A 20,510-nucleotide genomic window follows, 5' to 3' on the forward strand; every position below is an offset into this window, starting at 1 on the left:
AAATCTTGATGATTTTAATGAAAGAAAAACAATATCTGAATCCACCAGCCCTTTACATATAACTTCTATTTCACAGGAAATATAGTTGCTAAAGAAGCAAGATAAATACCACCAGGAAATAGCCAGACAAATCCAGAAGGTGGGTCATTCTGTAGGACAAGGGACTCAATTGCTTCCACTAGTAAGGATCCTAAAAAAGGACTGTACTAGATCAAAATAAACATGGCGAACTGTGGTCCTGGATTGGATACTGATTTGGATAAAGCAAGTATAAGAATAATTGGAGCTAATTTGACAAATTTTGATATGGCCTGGAAATCACATGAGATGAAAATACACCAAAACACAAATGTAGAGAGTGTTGACTGAATAAAATAGGTTATAAAACATTTTTTAGAGTATGATCCATTTTGGTACACACACGTAGGTAGTCATTACAGTCATGTTTTCTGGAAGGTAGGAATATGCTGTTTATTTTTTTAACTTGTCTGTATTTTCTAATGTTCTACAAAGCACATGTTCTGCTTATGTAACAAAGTTTTTTAAAATAGTGACACAGATTTAAATGGAACAGCTTTACCATGAAGATCATAAAACTTAAGTTTCAGGGCCCCATATTCCCATGAGCCTTTCCAAGGGCCAGTTTTTTGTCCTACGTTGTGGGATTTTTAAATTTTGATTTTTTTTACGTTCCACCATTTTTTATTGTGGTAAAATATACATCATGTAAAATGTACTATTTTAATCATTCTTAGGTTTACACTTCAGTGGCATTATGTACATTCACATTGTTGTGCAACCATCACTACCACCCATTTCCAGGACTATGTCATCTTTCCAAACTGAAACTCTGTACCCATTAAACAACTCTTAATACTGCCCTCCCTCCAGTCTTTATTTTTATTATTATCTTTTTTTAAATACTCACCTGAGGATATCTTTTTATTGATTTTTAGAGAGAGAGGAAGTGAAAGAGAGAGAGAGAAATATTGATGTAAGAGAGAAACATTGGTTGGTTGCCTCCCATACGCACCCCCACTAGGGAGCGAACCCACAACTTAGGTATGTGCCCTGACCAGGAAGCAAACCTGCAACCTTTTGATGTATGTAGTTGTATCTGCTGGTTTGAAGTCTGGCAAAATATAACCAACTGACCCACCCAGCCAGGGCCAGTCTTTTTATTTTTAATAATCTCCAAAGTTGCATAAGCTTTAAACACAAAACCTGGGTCCAGTCCCAACTGACAAACAGATATCCTGGTCATTCCTGAGCAATTGAAATGATACCTGAGAAGGCCAAAGTGACTTTAGCCTCAAACCAATGTATAGTCACCAAAGTGCTCATCACCAAAATGTGCAAAAGGCAAGAATTGTGGTAGCATCAACATTACTGAATACATAGGAAGAGGAAAGCAGTGAGTCTCTCCTGTCATTGGAAAATATACAACTTTCTCCAGAAGCTGTAACACTGTCATTCTTAAAGTCCTAATTTCTCATAAACTAACCATAATTTCTTCATTGCTTGGAATTATTGATAAATAGTACCATCATTTCCTGTAAAATTGGTCCAGAAGAGTAGATAGTAGTTTTATGTAGTTGTATCAGCTGGTTTGAAGTCTGGCTCAATATAACAGAAAATCCTAATTTATCTTATTCAGACTAGTATCATAGTTTTATGAACATCAAAGAACTGGAGCTCTGCTACCCTCCTTAGCATGCTGCTTCATGACCAAAGGGTTGCTCAAGCTCCAGCCCTCAAGTTTGTATTCCAGCCAAGAGGAAAAAGCAAGGTGTGAATAAGAGCACGTCCCCTTCCTACAATGATTCCTTACATCAACTGCACCTAACACTGGAGCTTGCATCTCTTTTGCCAGAACATAGTCATATGGCCTTACCTAGATGGAAGGGAGACCCGGAATAATCACCTTTATTCTAAAATATTGTGCCCAGTGAGAAATTCTATTAGTAAAGGAATGGAGACGATGGATAATAGGATGTACAATTAAGTATTTTTCAAATGTTTTTTTAAAGGATGCAGTGTGCTAGTTTTTGAGGTTTGGTGGAACAGGTAGAAGGGGTAGACATCTTAAAGCACCATTTCTATCACTGCTTAGTATTTTGTTTAGAGTGAAGAGCCCACCTCTTCACCTTAGCTTTCTAGACTTGGTGCTAGATAAAGCCTTCCTCCACACACTGCAAAGTGGGTTCGATAGGATTATATGGAAAAGGGAGAGAGACATTGTCCCAACGGAAGAGAACTTTTGAATGTTCAATGACCAAATATATCTAAATATATCTACGCCAATAAGCTTTCCTGTTGTGGGTAAGCTTTAACTGTGAAAAGCATCATATCAATGTATTAATTGCCATCACTTTTTGTACTGTGTCTTTCTAAGGAAATGTAAACCCCAGGACATAGTCTCTGCCTCATCCTTAGAGAACGTTACCATGGAGGACATTTCCCCACATGGTTAACAAAAGAAAATAAGGGACGAGTGCAGAAGTTGCTTTACCCACCAGGGAGCTAGTACAGGTGCTTGAGCAGGAGCACAATAGGAATGACTGCCCTAGCCCGTTTGCTCAGTGAATCTAAGCGTCGCCTGCGGACTGAAGGCTCCTGGGTTCGATTCTGGTCAAGGGCACAGGCCTGGGTTGTGGGCTCAATCCCCAGTAAGGGGGTGTGCAGGAGGCAGCCGATCAATGATTCTCTCTTGTCATTGATGTTTCTATCTCTCTCTTCCTCTCCCTTCCTCTCTGAAATCAATAAAAACATATTTTAAAAAAAGAAATGACCACGTGAGGGGCTGATAGAATCAGATGACTTAATAATGAAATACAAAATAAATCTTAAAGCTTGTGCATCGCATCTATTGGTTGTCAAATTGCTTTTCTGAATTTATCACATTTGACCTCCATGATCAATCCATTACTTAACACATCTGATATTTTGTCCAAATTAGAGTACGGTTTCTCCCTGAGATGGACTTGAATAGTGGTCAGTCAGCTTGGTTCTTTGCCCCTGATCTAGCCACCCCAGGGCTTGGGCTCTTTCTTCCTCTGGCCCAGGACTGAGGAACACTGTCACCCTGAGAGGGGGAATGGCTTGTTGATCCCGCAGAGCTGCTCATCGGGGTTCTATTCCTCCCAGCTGGCACCCTCACAAAGCCAGCCTGTGGGTAAGAAACTAATGCCTTCTACTGCTCCTTCAGTTTGACCTCCTAAGGGACCTAGCCAGCCATAGCAGAGCACAGAGAGGCACCAGCAACTCCCTTCATAACCAGAAAAGGCTACTGCAGACACACCAGGGCGTGTGGGGGCCCACATCATGTAAAGCATGGGAAGGCTGGCTTTTACAGAAACGGCTCTTAAAACTCTTTGGCAGGTGGGTTGCATTAAGAGTAAGGGAGGGTTGAAAGGCAGGGAAGGTATTTTCCTCTGAGCAGTGGAAGGAGCTCCCCAACTTCCACTTGGCTCACTTCCTTCTCAGCTCACTACCTCCCTCACTTCTGCTTGGCTCACTTCCTTCTCAGCTCACTACCTTCCTCACTTCCTTCTCAACTCACTACCTCCCTCCCTTCTGCCTGGCTCACTTCCTTCTCAGCAAGCTCTGGGGGTCCTCGGGTTCCAAGAAGGGCTGGAGAATGTCAGGGCATTAAGCAGCCAGCAAAGCGCTCTGGAGGAAGTGGGCGGCTCCTCCGCACTTCCCTTTCCTGCAGGCTTGCCCTGGTTTTTCATGATGTCATCCATTCATCATTGTGAGCTGATTGGCGGTCCCAGGCCCTGGCCTGCTGCCCAAGGCCAGAAGGGCAGAGAGAGGTCCCAGGACAAATGTGCAGCAAGCCCCTGAGCATGTGCGGAAATGTTGTCATCAGCTCCACCTAGAAAGACTTGGTGGAAATCGAAAGCAGTAAAAGTCACAAGATCCTATCCAACTTTCTCTTCCCTGAATGCCTGGGAAGAATTCAGGGGCCTCTTGCCTGTGGATGGAGAACCAACGCCCGGAGTGGGCCTGGGTGTGGAGGAGGGACTGCTCTGCCAGATGGTTCACTCTCCAGAATTCAACCTGTTCCCTGACTCCGTGGTGTTTGAAAGCAACTTTGTCCAGGTACTCCGGAGTCACTCAGCGGGCACTCCTCGATCCTCCTAAACCTGTTCCCAAGAGCTGGCCAGGAGAGTCTGTCCCTGGAACTGGAGTGGAGCGAGCTTTGGGCAAGGAGCGGTCAGGGGGCCTGGAATACAAGGCCACCCCCACTTGACCCTGACTTTGCAGAGCCCCAGACAGGGCTTCTCCTGCAGTCTGTTGTCACACACACCCCCCCTCCCCCCGGGGATAGAGGCCAGGCGTTCTCTGCGCCGATTGGAGGGTTTGGTATCTGAATCCCCCGGTTTATTTCCTCCCCCAGGAAGCCCAAAGCAGACGATCAGAGAGGCAGTGAAACAAGATGCCCTTTGAGGGTGTGGAACAGAAATGCTGATTGATGAGAGAACAAAAGCTGGGCCCCAGAGAGACCTGGGCTCAGAGTGCAGTCCAGGAGGCATCACTGCAAGCGACCTGCAACCCTGAATCCCAGGGTCCTCTAATGTGAAAGGGGTCGAACGGCACGAGGCTTATATGCACACACAGGTGGCAAAGGCCTCGGTACAAGGGGCACTCAGGGCACTTTTGTTTCCGGCCTGGGCTCTCTTCTCAGCGCCTGGGAATTACGAGGGACCTTACAGAGCAGGGAAGGTGCAGGAGACTCCAGGCCCCTCAGAGAAGGGCCAAAGGACGTTTTTCAAGGAAAAGTCAGGAAACAGTCTAGGGAGGATCCACAGAAATGTGCCACACGCCAGGGAACTCCTGGGTGATAGTTCTCGTGGGCAGATGTTAACAGTAGGTAGTGTCAATACGATTACAGTTGTTTCTCCAATATAGGTTTAAAACAGTGGTTCTCCCCTAGCGATGATCTGCCTTCTAAAACCAGGGGACATTTGGCTGCGTCTGGAGACATTTTTGGTTGTCACTACTTGGGCGGGGTGGGGGGCTGTGCTACTGGCATCTAGTAAGTGGAGGCCGAGGATGCTGCTAAACACCCTGCCGCGTCCACAAGGCAGCCCCTCCCCCAAACGAAGCATTACCCTGCCCGCAATGCGAATATTGCCGAAGCTGAGAAACTCTCAGCTGAAATGTGTTGCTTCTTCGGCCAAATCTCAGGCTGTGCCCATGGGGCTGCTTTGCAGGTCAAAAAGGACAGGAACTGGATCAACATCTACAAAGCCGCCTACACCATGGCCCTCGGGGTGACCTCCTCCGTGCCCTGCCTGCCCCTTCCCAACATCCTCCTCATGGCCCGCGTCAAATGGCACCGAGGGCAGAGCCAGACGTGGAACAGACCATCTCCAGCGCCAAACATCATCCTGAAGAGGTGAGCGACACCCTTGGGAATGAAGGACAAGCGAGGGAAGGGGGTGGACCCAGAGCAAAGGCTGCTCTGAGACTAAACTCAAGGTGGGAGGAAGCACAGGGGTCAGCAGCAGCACCGTTAATTTTTCAGGCAACAGTAACCTAAGACAGTGGGCGCACTGCAAGCACCCTGATCGGATGGGGTAAAGGGAGGCATTGTGTGGACAGGAATGTGGGACCAATCTACATGCTCCCTTTCCTTCTCACTGCACTCACCCCGCTGAATTCTTAGGAAATCTCTCTGCCAAGGGGCAAGAAAGCAGTGAGACCCGGCAGATGGAGCACAGGCTGGGAGCCGCAGGTTCTAGTCCTTGGCATGAAATTAAAAAGACTCATACACTGTCTGAGTCATAAGTTACTTGATGCATCTTAGCTTTCCTACCAGTGAAATGAGTGGAGCTAAGTGTCATGAGAACTGTAATATATACTCACATCATGCTTGTCTAGGATGAAACAGCCCTTTTGAAAAAATATATTTTTATTGATTTCAGAGAGAGGAAGGGAGAGGGAGGAACAGCAATGATAAGAGAGGATTATTGATCAGCTGCCTCCTGCAGGCCCCGCACTGGGGATCGAGCCAGCAACCAGGCATGTGCCCTGAGCAAGAATCGAATCGTGACCTCCCGGTTCATGGGTCGATGCTCAGCCACTGAGCCACACCGGCTGGGCAGAAACAGCCCTTTTTAATGTTTGAGCCTCTTCAAGTAATCTATAGGATATTCAAGAATCTCTAGCCCTAGCCAGTTTGGCTCAGTGGATGGAGTATTGGCCTGTGGACCAAAGGGTCCTGGGTTTGATTCCAGTCAAGGGCATGTACCTTGGTTGCAGGCTCCTTCCCAGCCTGGGCCCTGGTTGGGGTGCGTGCAGGAGGTAACCAATCAATGTGTTTCTCTCACATCGATATTTCTCTCTGTCTTTCCCTCTCTCTTCCACTGTCTCTAAAAAATCAAAGAAAAAATATCCTCAAGTGAGGATTAACAGCAACAAAAAAAGAATCTCTAGATATTCTCAGAAATCCAGATAAACTCTTCATTTCTGCATGTTGCCTGAGTGATAAACATCTCCATTATGTTTTGGAGTACCTACAGCAAGCATAGCCAGGCCCCAGCTGACCACTATTCAACCCGAAGCCAGCTCCCTGAACCTTAGCACCTTTGGGAAGAGTGATTGAGGCAATAGGGTCAGTGACTGGACAGTGAGGCCAACTTTGTGGCAGAGGAGAGTAGCTCCCTTGGTGCTATCAAGAAGGAAATGGAAAACCCTGTGACCCCAGCTACTCCTGGGCTGTCTGTCTCAAGCAGGATCCTGGGGACCAGCATGAAAATCATGGCAGGATGGGTGGAGGTTAAAATGTAGTTTCAAGGGCACACCCCAGACCTATTGAATCTGAGGGGTATCTTCAGATGTCTGCATTTTAAACAAGCTCTCCAGGTGAACATGACCTCCCCGAAGTTTGAGCCCTATTCCCACCCCCAAAAGCCTGAGTCCTGAAGGAGATACTTGTCATTTTTTAAAAAATGTATTGTTTGTTTATTTCAGAGAGGAAGAGAGAGGGAGAGAGAGGTGGAAACATTAATGATGAGAGAGAATCATTGATCGGCTGCCTCTTTCATGCCCCCTCCCCATTGGGGATCAAGTCCACAAACCAGGCACGTGCCCCAACCAGGAATCAAACTGTGATCTCCTGGTTCATCGGTCGATGCTCAACCACTGAGCTACACTGGCCCCGTGACACTCCTCATTTTAATGAAAACAGAGTTGGAACAGAAGCAATGAGGTTGTCAATGTGTGTCTTCCTTCATGCCTTCAGGATTCTCCCGTTGAAGTTCGTGGAGCTCCAAGTCTGTGACCAGCTCCAACGCATCCTGCGGTTGAGGACGGTCACAGAGAAGATCTACTATCTAAGACTCCACCCTGACCATCCTGAGACTGTCTTCCACTTCTGGATCCGACTAGTTCAGATTCTGCAGAAGGGCCTGTCCATCACCACTAAAGACCCTAGGATTCTTATCACTCACTGTCTGGTGCCCAAGAGCAGCTGCAGCGTCTCAGGAGACTCTAAGGTCAGTGGGCACCATTGCCACCTCCAGCCAAGGCCAGAGCTGAGGGGTAGAGCTGAGGTGAGCTGGCATGTGAGTAAGCACCCTGTGAAGGCAATCCCTGCCTTTAATTGTATAGTGTACAACCACCTGTAAGATTCGCCCGTTGTAAGTGTACAGTTCAACACTTCCAATAAATGTATAGGATTGTGCACCCATCACCACAACCCAGTTTTAGAACATTTCCATCACCATAAAAAATTCCCTTGTGCCCATTTAAAGTCGCTCTCTGTTCCTATTTCCTGCCCCAGGCAGCCATTGATCTGTTTTCAGTCTCTATAAATTCATATTTGTTAGACATTTCATATAAACAAAATCCTACAACAGTCTTTTGTGTCTGGCTTCTTTCACTCAGCATAATTTTTTCAGGTTCATCCATATCAGAGTCATAGATGATCAGTAATTCATTCCTTTTTTAAAAAAAATTGATCTTTGAGAGAGGAAGGGAAGAAGGAAGGGGGAGGAATAAAGAGAAAGAGAGAGAGAGAGAGAGAGAGAGAGAGAGAGAGAGCATCGATGTGAGAGACATCAATTTGTTGCATATTTGTTGCATGCTATCTCGGCCGGGAATCAAACCCACCACTTTTTGTTGTACAAGACAACACTCCAACCAGCTGAGAGCCACACCAGCCAGAACTAATTCATTTTTTTCAATTGCTGAATGGTATTCCATTGTATAGATTTGCCACATTTTGTTTATCCATTCACTCATTGATGGACGTTTGGATTGTTTCCAGTTTGAGGCTGTTATGAATAATGCTACTATGAACACTAATGTACAAGTTTCTCTATAGACATAGTTTTCATTTGTTATGGGTCAACTCCAAGGGATGAAATTGCTGGGTCATATGTTAACTTTACCTTTAAATTTTAAAGAAATTGGCAAACTGTTTTCCAGAGTGGCTGAACCATTTTATATTCCTACCAGCAATGCATGAGGGTTTCAGTTTCTCCACATTCTCAACAACACTATAGTATTTTGTCTGTCTTTTTTGTTAAAGCCATTCTACGGATATGTAATGGTTTCACCTTTGATTTCCTCAATGGCTAATGATGTTGAGTAATTTTTCATGGGTTTATTAGTTACATATATATCTTCTTTGGTGAAATGTCTATTCAAGTCTTTTTTTAAAGTCTCATTTATTATTGCACCAACCTACTACTGAAGAAAAAAATCAACAGAGAAATATCATTGTTCCAATAATTTCCCAATTAAAATGTCCAACTGTCCAGACAGTAGTGGTCTTTTCAGTCATTTAAAGGTGCAGGTAACATGAATGCCACATAAATATGGGAGCCATCTCTCATGTGCGATTCCTTATAGACCCAGTTTGGTTTCTCTCCAGTGTCTCCTCTTGGAGTTGTACCTGATTTTATTACCAGTTTTCATCCGATCCCATTGGGAAATGGGCTGATTCTGCTTGTTTCTTGGCCAGGAACCTCTCGATCCTGACAGTCTTGTGAGAAGACATGGCGAAGGAGAATCAACTGAGCACACCGCGATGGCGGAGGAGGAGCTCGAGTCTTCTTTGGTGAAATGTTTATTCAAGTCTTTTGTTGAAAAACCCATTTTTAAATTGAGTTTTGTCTTCTTGAATTGCTATAATTTTTTGTATATTCTGAATATAAGTCCTTTATTAGATATACGATTTGCAAATATTTTCTCCCAGTGTGTGAATTGTCTTTTTATTTTACTTTTTTTTAAAAAAAATCCTCACTCAAGATATTTTTCCATTGATTTTAGAGAGAGTGGAAGAGATAGGGAAAGATAGAGAGAAATAATGATGTGAGAAAAACACATCTGTTGGTTGCCTCCTGCACGCGCCCTGACCAGGGCCTGGGCTGGGGAGGAGCCTACAGCCGAGGTACGTGCCCTTGACTGGAATCGAACCTGGGACCCTTCAGTCCACAGGCCAATGTTCTATCCACTGAGCAAACTGACTAGGGCATCTTTTTATTTTCTTAATGGTGGTCTTTGTGGAGCAAAAGGTTTTTTTTAATTCTTTATTGTTTAAAGTATTACATGTGTCTCCTTTCCCCCCCATTGACCTCTCCCCAGCCATTCCCACCCCCAGCACATAAAAGTTTTTCATTTTAATGAAGTGCAATTTATCAATTTTTTTCTTTTATAGATCAGGCTTTTGGTGTTGTAGCTAAGACTTTTTTTTTCAACCCAAGTCACAAGTATTTTATCCTATGTTTTCTTCTAGAAGTTTATAGATTTAGCTCTTACAGTTAAGTCTATGATCCCTTATGCATTACTATTTGTGTATGGTGTGGGAAAGAGTCTAAGTATTTGTGTTTTCACATGTGGATGTACAATTTACCCAGCAGCATTTGTTGAAAAAAGTATCCTTTCCTCCATTAAATTATCTTGCACTTTTGTCAAAAATCAATTGAAAGTAAATGTAAGGATTTATTTCTGGATTCTCAATCCTGTTTAATTAATCTGTATGCCTACTCTTGTGTCAATACCACAATGTCTTGATTAATGTAGCTTTATAGTAAGTTTTAATATTGGCTGTTGTAAGTCTTCCAATTTTGTTCTTTTTCAAATTATTTTGGCTATTCTAAATCCTTTGTATTTCCATATAAATTTTAGGATTAGCCTATCAATTTCTACAAAATAGATCGCTGGGATTTTGACAAGGACATGTTGATTTTATATATCAATTAGAAGAGAATTGCCATCTTGACAATATTGAGTCTTCAAATATATGAATACTGGAGGGCCGGTGCACGAAATTTGTGCATGGGTAGGGTCCCTAGGCCTGACCAGCAATCAGGGCCAATCTGTGGGGTGGCCAGCAGGGCGATTGGGAGGCCCCCACTGGTACCCGCCTTGGCTGGCCTGGGGCCTGCCAGCTGGGTGCAGCTCCTACATTGAGCATCTGCCCCCGGTGGTCAGTGTGCATCATGGTGACCGGTCTTTCTGCTGGTCATTCTGCTGTTCAGTCGATTTGCATATTAGGCTTTTATTATATAGGATGGAATGTCTTTCCATTTATTTCAATCTTCTTTCATTTCTCTTAGCAATGTTTTCTTAGCTTTTAGTATACAAGTTCTGCACTTCTTTTGTTAAATTTATTCCTATCTTTTTATTTTGTGGCTACTATTTTAAATGGAATTGTGTTTTATTAATTTTATGTTTGCATCATTCATTGATAGTACATGGAATTGATTTTTTTATATTAATCTTGTTATCAAACATAGTATTTTTGTGGTTCCTTGTGATTTTCTATATATATATATGTCATCTGCAAATAAAAGACAATTTTACTTCATTTCCAATTCATTCACATTTGTTCATTTATTGCTTATTGCCTTAGCTAAAACTTTCAGTACAGTGTTGAGTAGAAATGGCAAAAGCAGACATGCTTATGCCCAATCCTAGGGGGAAACATTCAGTCTTTCATCAAGTATGATGCTAGCTGTGGGATCTTGGTAGATGCCCTTTATCAGGTTGAGGGAATTCCCTTTTATTCCTTGTTTATTGAGAGTTTTTATCATAAATGGGTATTAAATTTTTTCAAATGTCTTTTTCTGCATCTATTGAGATGGTCATGTGGTTTTCCCTTTATTCTATTAGAATAGTGTATTATATTCATTGATTTTTAAGTGTTAAATCAACTTTGTGTTCCTGCAGTAAATTTCACTTAGTCGTGGTGTGTATGTATACTCTCTTCTATATGTCCCATGATTCTGTTTGCTAGCATTTAGTTAAGGAGTTTGCATCTACGTTCGTTAGAAATATTGGTCTGTAGTTTTCTTGTGATATCCTGGCTTTGGTATTAGGATAATACTAGCCTCACTGAATGAGTTGGGAAGTATTTCCTCCTCCTCTATTTTCAGAGCTTATGAAGACTTGGTACTATTACTCCTTTAAGTATTTAATAAAATTCACCAGTGAAGCCACGAGGGCCTTTCTGCCCCAGGCCTTAGAGTGTGATGTAAGACTGACTTGAGCTACAACAGGAACTCCATGAATGCAGGGGTTTTTATCTGTCTTCTTCACGACTCTATCCCCAGTGCCTAGCACATAGTTGGCACTCAGTAAAGAATGAATGGATGACTCTGAGCAGCTTGTACTTCTAGAACACCTTCGGGGTATCGCAGGCAACAGGAAAGAAGGCAATTTACGTCAGGTGTAAAAAGCAGCTCAATATCCAACTTTTCTTAGAGAAGTCAATTTTTAAAACATTCATTAAATTCCTACAATAAATATTTTATTCCCCTACATTTAAATATAAAACCAATAGCATCTGAATAGGCTATTGATAACATTAAGGTATATTAATGAGAATAGGTTATGTACTAAATTATGTCTAAAGTATTCAATGACAATGTTATCCTTTGGGCACCAAAGGATAGTTATAGCAATCTAGGGCGTATAAGCAGATATGGCCTCAGAATTGCCTCTCTGAACCCCTGGCATGGCTACCCAATGGAACAGTTTGAGTTCTAACACTTTAGGGTTTGGATCATGATATTAGGAAAATACAGAGACTCTAGGGCAGTGGTCAGCAAACTCACTAGTCAACAGAGCCAAATATCAACAGTACAACGATTGAAATTTCTTTTGAGAGCCAAATTTTTTAAACGTAAACTATATAGGTAGGTACATTGTTGTTAACTTAATTAGGGTACTACTCCTAAGGCTTACGAAGAGCCACACTCAAGGGGCCAAAAAGCCGCATGTGGCTCGCGAGCCGCAGTTTGCCGACCACGGCCTAGGGTCTTAACCATCTGGATTTGCTTTTTTTCCCCCTCCCATCCAGTTAGTACAGAAGAAACCTCAAGCCTCCCAGCCCAGCGAGAGCCTCCTGCAGTTGATGGCCAAGGGGGAGAGTGAGGCCCTCTCTCTGATTTTTGCTGACTTGCACCAGCACAACCGGTTCAGGTACATGACTTAAATCAGGCCAGCCTGACATCCCTTCCTGCAGCCCAGATGGCCTGGGCTGTGAGATCCAAAAACCAAGTAACTTGGTTAATGAGCACAGGGAGGGGCATGAAACACTGCCACTCAGGACCCAGCGTTATCCCTGGCTCAGGGCAACCTTTTCCCAGTTCTCTTGGCCATATTCTCTTCCTCCACGTGGCAAGCATAGTAGTCTTGACTCCAGAGGAGGAATCTTATAAAAAATGAAAAGTGCCCTGGCCAGGTAGTTCAGTTGGCTGGAGTGTCATGCAGCACATCAAAAGGTTTCAGGTTTGGTCCCTGGTCAGGGTGTACACAAGAGGCAATCGATGGATATTTCTCTTTCTTCTCTCTCTCTCTCTCTCTCTCTCTCTCTCTCTCTCTCTCCCTCCTTCCCCTCTCTCTAAAAATCAATAAACATATCCCCAGGTGAGGATTAAAAAAGAAAATAAAAGTAGCTCTCCAATAATAAGAATAAGTTAGTAACACCGGTAAAAAAGTAAAACCTAATTTCTCATCCAATTCCTAGTCCCCACAGAGAAATAAACAAAACATTGTTTAAAACACTGTCTGCTCCGTGAGTTCCTTGACCTACTCACCTGGCCTCTGATTGGACTTTATGAATCTTCTATGGTCGTTTTCTCAATGTATAGCCTGTTCTGGAAAGCTCCATTGGGCAGGCCTATTTTTTTCCATGCCTGAGGAAATGTCCATGTATGTGTAGATGACTTAAGGTTTGAGTCTTAAGACTGGTTGGTATGAGAGAGACAGGAGTTGAAAATATTTATTCCACTGGGCACTACAACCAGAGAGCAAAGATTAAGTGGGATCTAGGGCCCTAGTGAACTTGATTTGTGGGTTGTTGTTGTTGTTGTTGTTGTTGTTTTTTAAAAAAAGGAGGACAGAAATAAATTGTAATGATCACCAGAAGAGAAAAACAAAGTTATCAAAGAAGAGATTTTTGTCACAACAGGGACCAGCCGTTCAGACACAGAACAACAAAAAGAAAGTTTTCTTTGAGAGTGCCGTTAGTAAACTGAAAACCAACAGAGTCTGAGAAGATAAATCTCTCAGAGTGGGTCAGAGCTCACACAGAGCTGGGACCAAGTCTCTGCTCTGCCTGTGAGCCCGTGGGCACATTGCTGAACTCTCCGGGGCCAGTTTTCAGATCTGCACGATGGAAATGATGATAGTTCCAACCGCATCCAGATATTGTCAGGATTAAGTGGGCCCCAAAGCATGAAGTGCTTGACATACTCCTCAGCAGATTTAGAGGCAGATTTAAATAAACTCTCAATAAATATTAACTTGTATTATTAAGGCTGCCTTGGGCTAGAAGTAGAAAAATATTAACACAAGAAAAATTGTTAGTTGCCCACTGTTAAAGAATTTCTACTGGGCCGCCACTCTGCATATCATATAGAAATCTATAATTTAAGAAATTTCTGGATCAAGTGTCACCTAAATAAATTTAAAATTTTTTTAAAAAATTTCTGAATAAGATGTCATACTGCTGAGCTGGGGAGTGCTGGACTCTAATAGAACAAGATATGTTGATGTAACTTTTTGTCTCAAAATGTTAAAAATTTAAATTTTTAAAATTACTATTTGAAGGACGGCTTCTGTTTATATTCATAGGCCACAATTCAGTCACATGACCACACTCAGCTGCAATGGAAGCTGGGAAATGCCTTCTCTATTCTGTACGTGCCCAATACAGAAGTAGATGCTTGCCCCCAAGGGAGGAGGGCAGAAGAAATCCTGGGGGCCCATTGGCAATCTCTAGCACAGAGAGCTTTGAATATTTCCAGAAGGCCAGAGGAGATTAAAACCTTTATTTGGGCACTTAGCCAGATAAAGGGTGGAAAAGGTGGTACAAGTTAAAGGCACAAATGAGTGTAAGACTGACACTTCATCCTGAGGAAGAAGCACGATGAGTTTAGAGAAAGGGGAGGAAGCCCAGTGTGGGGAGAGGAGTGGCAACAGAAGGACGTTAGTAAAAGTGGGCAGGGGCCAAACCAGGCAGGACCTGGGAAGCCATGCACATGACCTGAGACTTTGAGTGTAATGAGAGCCTTAGCACCATTTTTAACTGGGAGGTAACATGATCCAATTTACATGTTGAAAAGGTCACTCTGGCTGTTGCAGTGACATTTGATATGAAGAGAGGGAGAATAGGTGTAGAGGGACCAGCCAGGGAGCTATGGCAACCCAGTCTGGGCTGTCATGTAAAAACGGATCAACGGGATGTGAGAAGCAGGAAGAAGTTCATTCTTGCTCTGCTGTTATCTCGATAATGGCTCTGTACGGTCATTTCGTTTCTTGTCCTTAATTCCCCAGAATGCAGCCCTGAGGGATGACTTTTCTCCTCACTCAGGCGGACTCTCTAGTCTGGTTGCAATTGTATCAGCTTTTGTGTGTTGGCAACAGTACGCAGGTTACAGCAATTGAAATAAATGGCTGAGACACAGGACTCAGCAGATGGAGCCACACCCACTCCTCCTCTGCCAAGTCAGCCGCCGGGGTCTGCTCCCCGCCACCCCACCCCACCCTTCCCCACCTCCCCTTCCCTAGTTTCCTTCTGGTATTTTAATATGTGTCTCACTCACCCAATAGAGCCACAGCTTATATCTGCCTCTAAAGTTTTAGCATCAGGAAAAAATATAACGAGAAACAAGATTTAAAATGAGAATGTCATCTCTATTTTTTCCCCCTTTGCCCTTCATTTCCTTGATCCTGAAATGGCTGGAGTTCCAGGAGAAGCAAAAAGACCAAGACCAAAAAGGACAACTCAGGTAAACAGGGTAAAGGGCATCGTGTCTCAGAGAACCTTTTGCTCTGCAGATGCAGGAATGGAATTGTCTCTCGCTCCCCACCCCAGAGTTTCTAGCTGTCAGGATGTCCTTTCATACTTTACCTTGAGTTCCTCTAGACTCTCTGACCACCATAGTCAACTTGGCACCAAATCCTCCCAGTTTCTTTCTTTGAAATGTTTCCTATACCAGCAGATCCTCCCCTCGTCCACCTATGACCTCTTGCCTGAACTACAGCAATGCTCTAGTTCATTCATTCATTCGCTCATTCAGAAACATGCACCTGAGTACTTGGTAAGTGCCAAACACTGTTGTAGGCTTTGGCGTCCCAGTGAAGAAAGACACAGCAGCCCCTCCAAGGGGTTTATCATTTGGTGGGGTCAGATGGGTAAATCCCCAGATTACAAAACCTCTTCTTCCAGGCAGCACTCAGAGCTCACGCCTGGGGTGCCACAGCGGCACAAAGGCAGGGTGCCTCCCTCCTCCCAGGAAGCTGTCCCGGAGGCCTGGGGTCTGAGCCAAGTTACAGAGGATGAGGACAAGTAGGCTGGCCAAAGCATTAGAGTCAGGGCATTCTGGGAAGAGACAGAGTCCGTGTGACTGGAACAGCAGCTGATTCCCTGTTTATCTCCAGGTTCTGGTTTACCCCAAATCCACTCATTTAAAAAACACACACACACACACATATATATATTGATTTCAGAGAGGAAGGGAGAGGGAGAAAGATATAGAAACATCAGTGATGAGCCCTAGCTGGTTTGGCTCAGTGGATAAAGCATCAGCCTGCGGACTGAAGAGTCCCGGGTTCGATTCCAGTCAGGGGCATATGCCTGGTTGTGGGCTCGATTCCAATAGGGGGCATGCAGGAGGCAGCCGATCAGTGATTCTCTCACCATTGATGTTTCTATCTCTCTCTCTCCCTTCCTCTCTGAATCAATAAAAATATATTTTTAAAAAAAGAAACATCAATGATGAGAGAGAATCATTGATCAGCTGCCTCCTGCACTTTTTTTTTTTAATATATTTTATTGATTTTTTACAGAGAGGAAGGGAGAGGGATAGAGAGTTAGAAACATCGATGAGAGAGAAACATCGACCAGCTGCCTTCTGCATATCCCCTACTGGGGATGTGCCCGCAACCAAGGTACATGCCCTTGACCGGAATCGAACCCGGGACCTTTCAGTCCGCAGGCCGACGCTCTATCCACTGAGCCAAACCGGTTAGGGCTCCTGCACACTCTTGAGCCCACAACCCGAGCATGTGCCTGACTGGGAATCAAACTGTGACTTCCTGGTTCATAGGTTGATGCTCAACCAGAGCCATGCCAGCTGGGCAAATCCACTCATTTTGGCATGCATGACTCTACATTAACTTCCCCTCTCTTACCCATCTCACTGGTCACTTTCTCCTCCTCAATTAGGTGCCCTCTGCCTCATCTCCTTCTCCAGCCCAAATCTTCCACTCTAGCCACACGTGGGCTGACCTTGTCCATGCCTTAGACATCCTCCCTCTGCCCCCTCCCCCTGATGCTGCATTCTAAATCCTACCTTTCCTTCCAGGTACATCTCACAACACCGTTCTGCCCAGACAAAACTTTCCTTGGTCATAACCTTTGTTACATGATTCCCTAATTGTTTCATAGGTTTCAATCTTGTTTCTGCAACTAATACTACAATTTCTTCCACGCCCCTGAATTATCCACAGTGGCAAGCACCAGACTGGGAACACAATAGCTCAGTAAATATCCATGCACCACACCATTAATAAATTATTCCTCCAAATTGGCTCAGGAAGCAGCCAGAATTTCATGTTATATTTAGAAATGTAGAGGAGTATGTAGATCCCAGGGGCGCTCTGCCAACTTTCTCATTCAGGCCAGGGATTACACACTCAACTGTCTGCAGATGGTATAAATGGGTAAAGAGGCTACATGTCATGGATCTAAGGAATGGTTGACTTTTCTCTCAACTCTATCATAAGTAAAACAGCAGCTGGGCTGACACTTGGTTTCAGCATTGAGGAGACAATAGGGAGTGTCAGGGACAGTGGCAATGAGAAAGTGGAGGTTTTAATTAAGGCTTCCATTAATTGTTTCCATGCTAGAACACAGGCCTGGTGCTGCTAGATACTCTGGTTTTTTCAAGAGAAGCCAAAAATCTGGATTTTTATGTGACATATTCCCCGCCCATAAAAAAATTAAAGCACAGTATAAGCCAACACTAAGTGGGCACACAAAACATATCTACAGGCCAAATCCAGCCTGGAGGCTGCCAGGCCCAGCCCCCGTTCTAAATGTGAGTGGAGCTGATGCTGGCCCACATTTTCTTCAAATCTGTGAATGCCTTCTCATGTCATGTAACTGATAATAAAACGGTGATTCATTTCTGTTTTTGCACATACATCCAATCACACATGCGCACGTGCACACACACACACCATACCCTTTGAGGTTAAGGCTGAGGAAAACAGAAATAGACAATATTTACATTCTAGGACTTCAGAGAACAGCCAGAATTTCAGAGTCATAGGCTATCTGGTGTCACAGGAACCGCCACTCCCACGATGTCCCTGGGCTGATTTCCAATAGTCATCCTGGGGAGCCCTCAGGACCCTTCTCTTTCCTTGGAGCTGAAGAAACTCGTTTTGTCTTTGGACCAAGCAGTGTACCCTCTCAGTCGGAAGGAGAGTCACACTCCAGCCTCTTGGAACTTTTGGAGAGAGAGAGAGAGAGCTACATTATGAAAAACCAGTATCCCGAAGCTTGCCTGGTTGGCTAAACCTTTCAACTCTCCATCAGCAGGTGGTGTGACCTGTTGAAGTGCTTTCCAGACCTGAATGTGCAGACTGGGGTCTTGTTAAAATGCAGAATCTGATCCAGTGGCTCTGGGTGAACCTGAAACTGTGCATTTCTTCTTTTTTTTAAAAAAATTTTCGATTACATTTTGCATTCAACACCAATTTGTATTAGTTTCAGGTGCCTAGCACAGCAGATAGAGACATTCATACAGAGGTTACAAAGTGTTCCCTTGAAACTCTGCATTTCTAACATGATCCCTGGCGAGGCCAAAGCGGCTGGGCTGTGAGCCATCCTTGGAGGAGCTGAGGCCAAGTGGACCGAGGACAGGGTCTGGCTTAAGGCCACCTGGGTTCAAGCCCATTGCTAGTGCAGCTAGCTGAATCTCCTGGGCAAGTTCACACAGTTAACCTCTCCAGCAACATTGGTTCCTCCCTTTCACTGGCATTGCCTTGTTCCCACGATATAGTGCTAAAATCATGGGCTCCGGAGCCAGGCGGGCTGGCTTTGAATCCTGGCTCTGCCTCATCATGTGACCCTGGGTAAGTAACTTAACCTTGCTGGGCCCCAGAGTCCTCATACGGCAGCGCTGACCTCGCGGGCTCTCTGTGAGGATTAAATGAGTATTAGTACACATAATTGTTTGGAGTAGTACCCGACCCGTCAGAAACACCCCGCAGATGGTGGCCATCCTCTGTGAGCATGCTCTGTGAATCAAAGTGCAAACAAATGCCTCCTCTTTTTGACCCAGAGAAAGATAATTCCAGTGAAGACAGCATTCCGTGCACCCGCGACCTCAGTTGGAGGGATTCCTTCACCTGTGGAGAGTGGGAAAGGGAGAACCCCTCTGGGCCGCAGCCCCTCTCTCTCCTCAGCACGTTGGCAGCCTCCACGAGGCCACAGCTGACTCTGTTCATAGGTACGGTCATGGGATTCATCTGGCTGCCTCGGGACGGACCTGGAGTTTGACCTCAGGCAGGGGTTCAGATCCTGGGTCCCCAGGGTACTGCCTGGAGGCTGTGGGGTGGGAGTTGGGGGTGCCAGCCACAGCACTTCAGCCATTTTCCCCTGCCATGGTCTTCTCTACCTCCAACTGGGCTGAGTGAAACGCTGAGTGTGGCACCTCGGGAGCCCCCAGAGGCCTTTGTGAGTTCCTACAAAGTGGCTCTGAGGGGATAGAGACTGGGATGGCACTGTTGTCGCTAGAGCTGCTTTCTCTGTGTGGGTGGAGACATGAGGGCTGCCTCTGCAGTTCCGTGGGCTCTGCCTTTGAGGAGGTGAGGACCCTTTTCCTTTTCTGAGCTCTTGGGGAGCCCCAACCGTCTGCTGCAGAAAGTGAGGAGGGGTGGGGAGTAGGGGCAACTTCCCTGGTCCCAGCCCTTATCTCTCCATGCTCCAAGGCTCATCCATCCATCCATATATTCATTTAACACACAATCATTAACTACTCCCTATGTGCCTCTGTCTAACCCAGTGGTTCCCAACCTGTTTTTGGCTATGCCCCATCTAAGCATCTCTAACATCCTGATGCCCCCTCACCCCCTGCCCGTGACATATAATTCTTATTATTCAAAAAGTGAACTCCTATTCATGTGGAGGAAGCCTAAAAGGCCATTAACTTGTTTTGTTTTGTTTTACACTAAGCAACCCACAGGGTCATTTTTCCCCTAAAAGGCCATTAACTTGGTGTAAACAAGCTTCCAAAGAACATAGCATCCATGAAAGAGAAAAATAAAAGAATGAAAGGACAGTTGAAGTACTGAGGAAGAAATCACTAAGAAATTGTTTTAAAAATAGTAAAAATATGAAGTGATATGAAAAAATAGCAAATAACGTTTCAAAACATATAATAGAGAACTGAAATGCATAAATATGTCACAATATATATTTATATACTGTATATGAGGCCCCTAGAACCATAAGAAATGCAAAAAATTCACTGTTAATAACTCATTCTCAAATCGCCCCCCTTAAAAATCAAATTGCCCCCCGTGGGTCATGTGCCCCATGTTGGGAACCACTGGTGTAACCGGAGATAGGTAGAGTGGTTTCTGTTTTCTAAAGTCAAATATTATTAATAAACCACTAACTCTTATAAGATACCTGTTATTAATAGTTGACAATTTAAAAAACTAACACAAATATCTGTGTGCCCACAGAAGAGCTACTTAGGCAAGCTATATCTTATTGAATTTGTTCTCTCTCAAATTAACAGGAAATTCTATTTGAGCCACCCTTTCACACTGGGGAGAATCGAAGCGGCCCTCGCCGACACCGCTCTGCAGCATTCAACTTCCTGAGGGACTCTGTCTGGATGGAGGGAAGGAGAAAGCTGCAGCCGAGGAAAAACTAGCATCACCTCACGCGGAGAGCATAGCCTTTCTTTGGAGACCCATTTGGGAGCTTGGCTTCCAGATGAAAAGCATTATCCTGCACATAACTT

General features: G+C 44.4%; 1 protein-coding gene and 1 pseudogene across 2 annotated transcripts; one reads left to right on the forward strand and one right to left on the reverse strand.

Annotated features, from left to right (window-relative positions):
• Nucleotides 1-3,858: 3,858 nt before the first annotated feature.
• On the forward strand, nucleotides 3,859-19,036 carry GARIN1B (golgi associated RAB2 interactor 1B; the record flags this gene model as incomplete). The annotated part of the gene is made up of 6 exons (XM_081102639.1): nucleotides 3,859-4,104; nucleotides 5,220-5,404; nucleotides 7,253-7,509; nucleotides 12,324-12,441; nucleotides 15,217-15,254; nucleotides 18,819-19,036. The coding sequence occupies 6 exons, from the start codon at nucleotides 3,859-3,861 to the stop codon at nucleotides 19,034-19,036; spliced, it is 1,062 nt and encodes a 353-aa protein (XP_080958765.1).
• LOC308527095 (large ribosomal subunit protein eL39-like) lies at nucleotides 8,860-9,013 on the reverse strand (annotated as a pseudogene). The gene has a single exon. The product of its transcript is annotated as a large ribosomal subunit protein eL39-like (transcript).
• Nucleotides 19,037-20,510: the final 1,474 nt, after the last annotated feature.

The sequence above is a fragment of the Myotis nattereri genome, assembly GCF_964212035.1.
Source record: "Myotis nattereri genome assembly, chromosome: 11".
Lineage (NCBI taxonomy): Eukaryota > Metazoa > Chordata > Mammalia > Chiroptera > Vespertilionidae > Myotis > Myotis nattereri.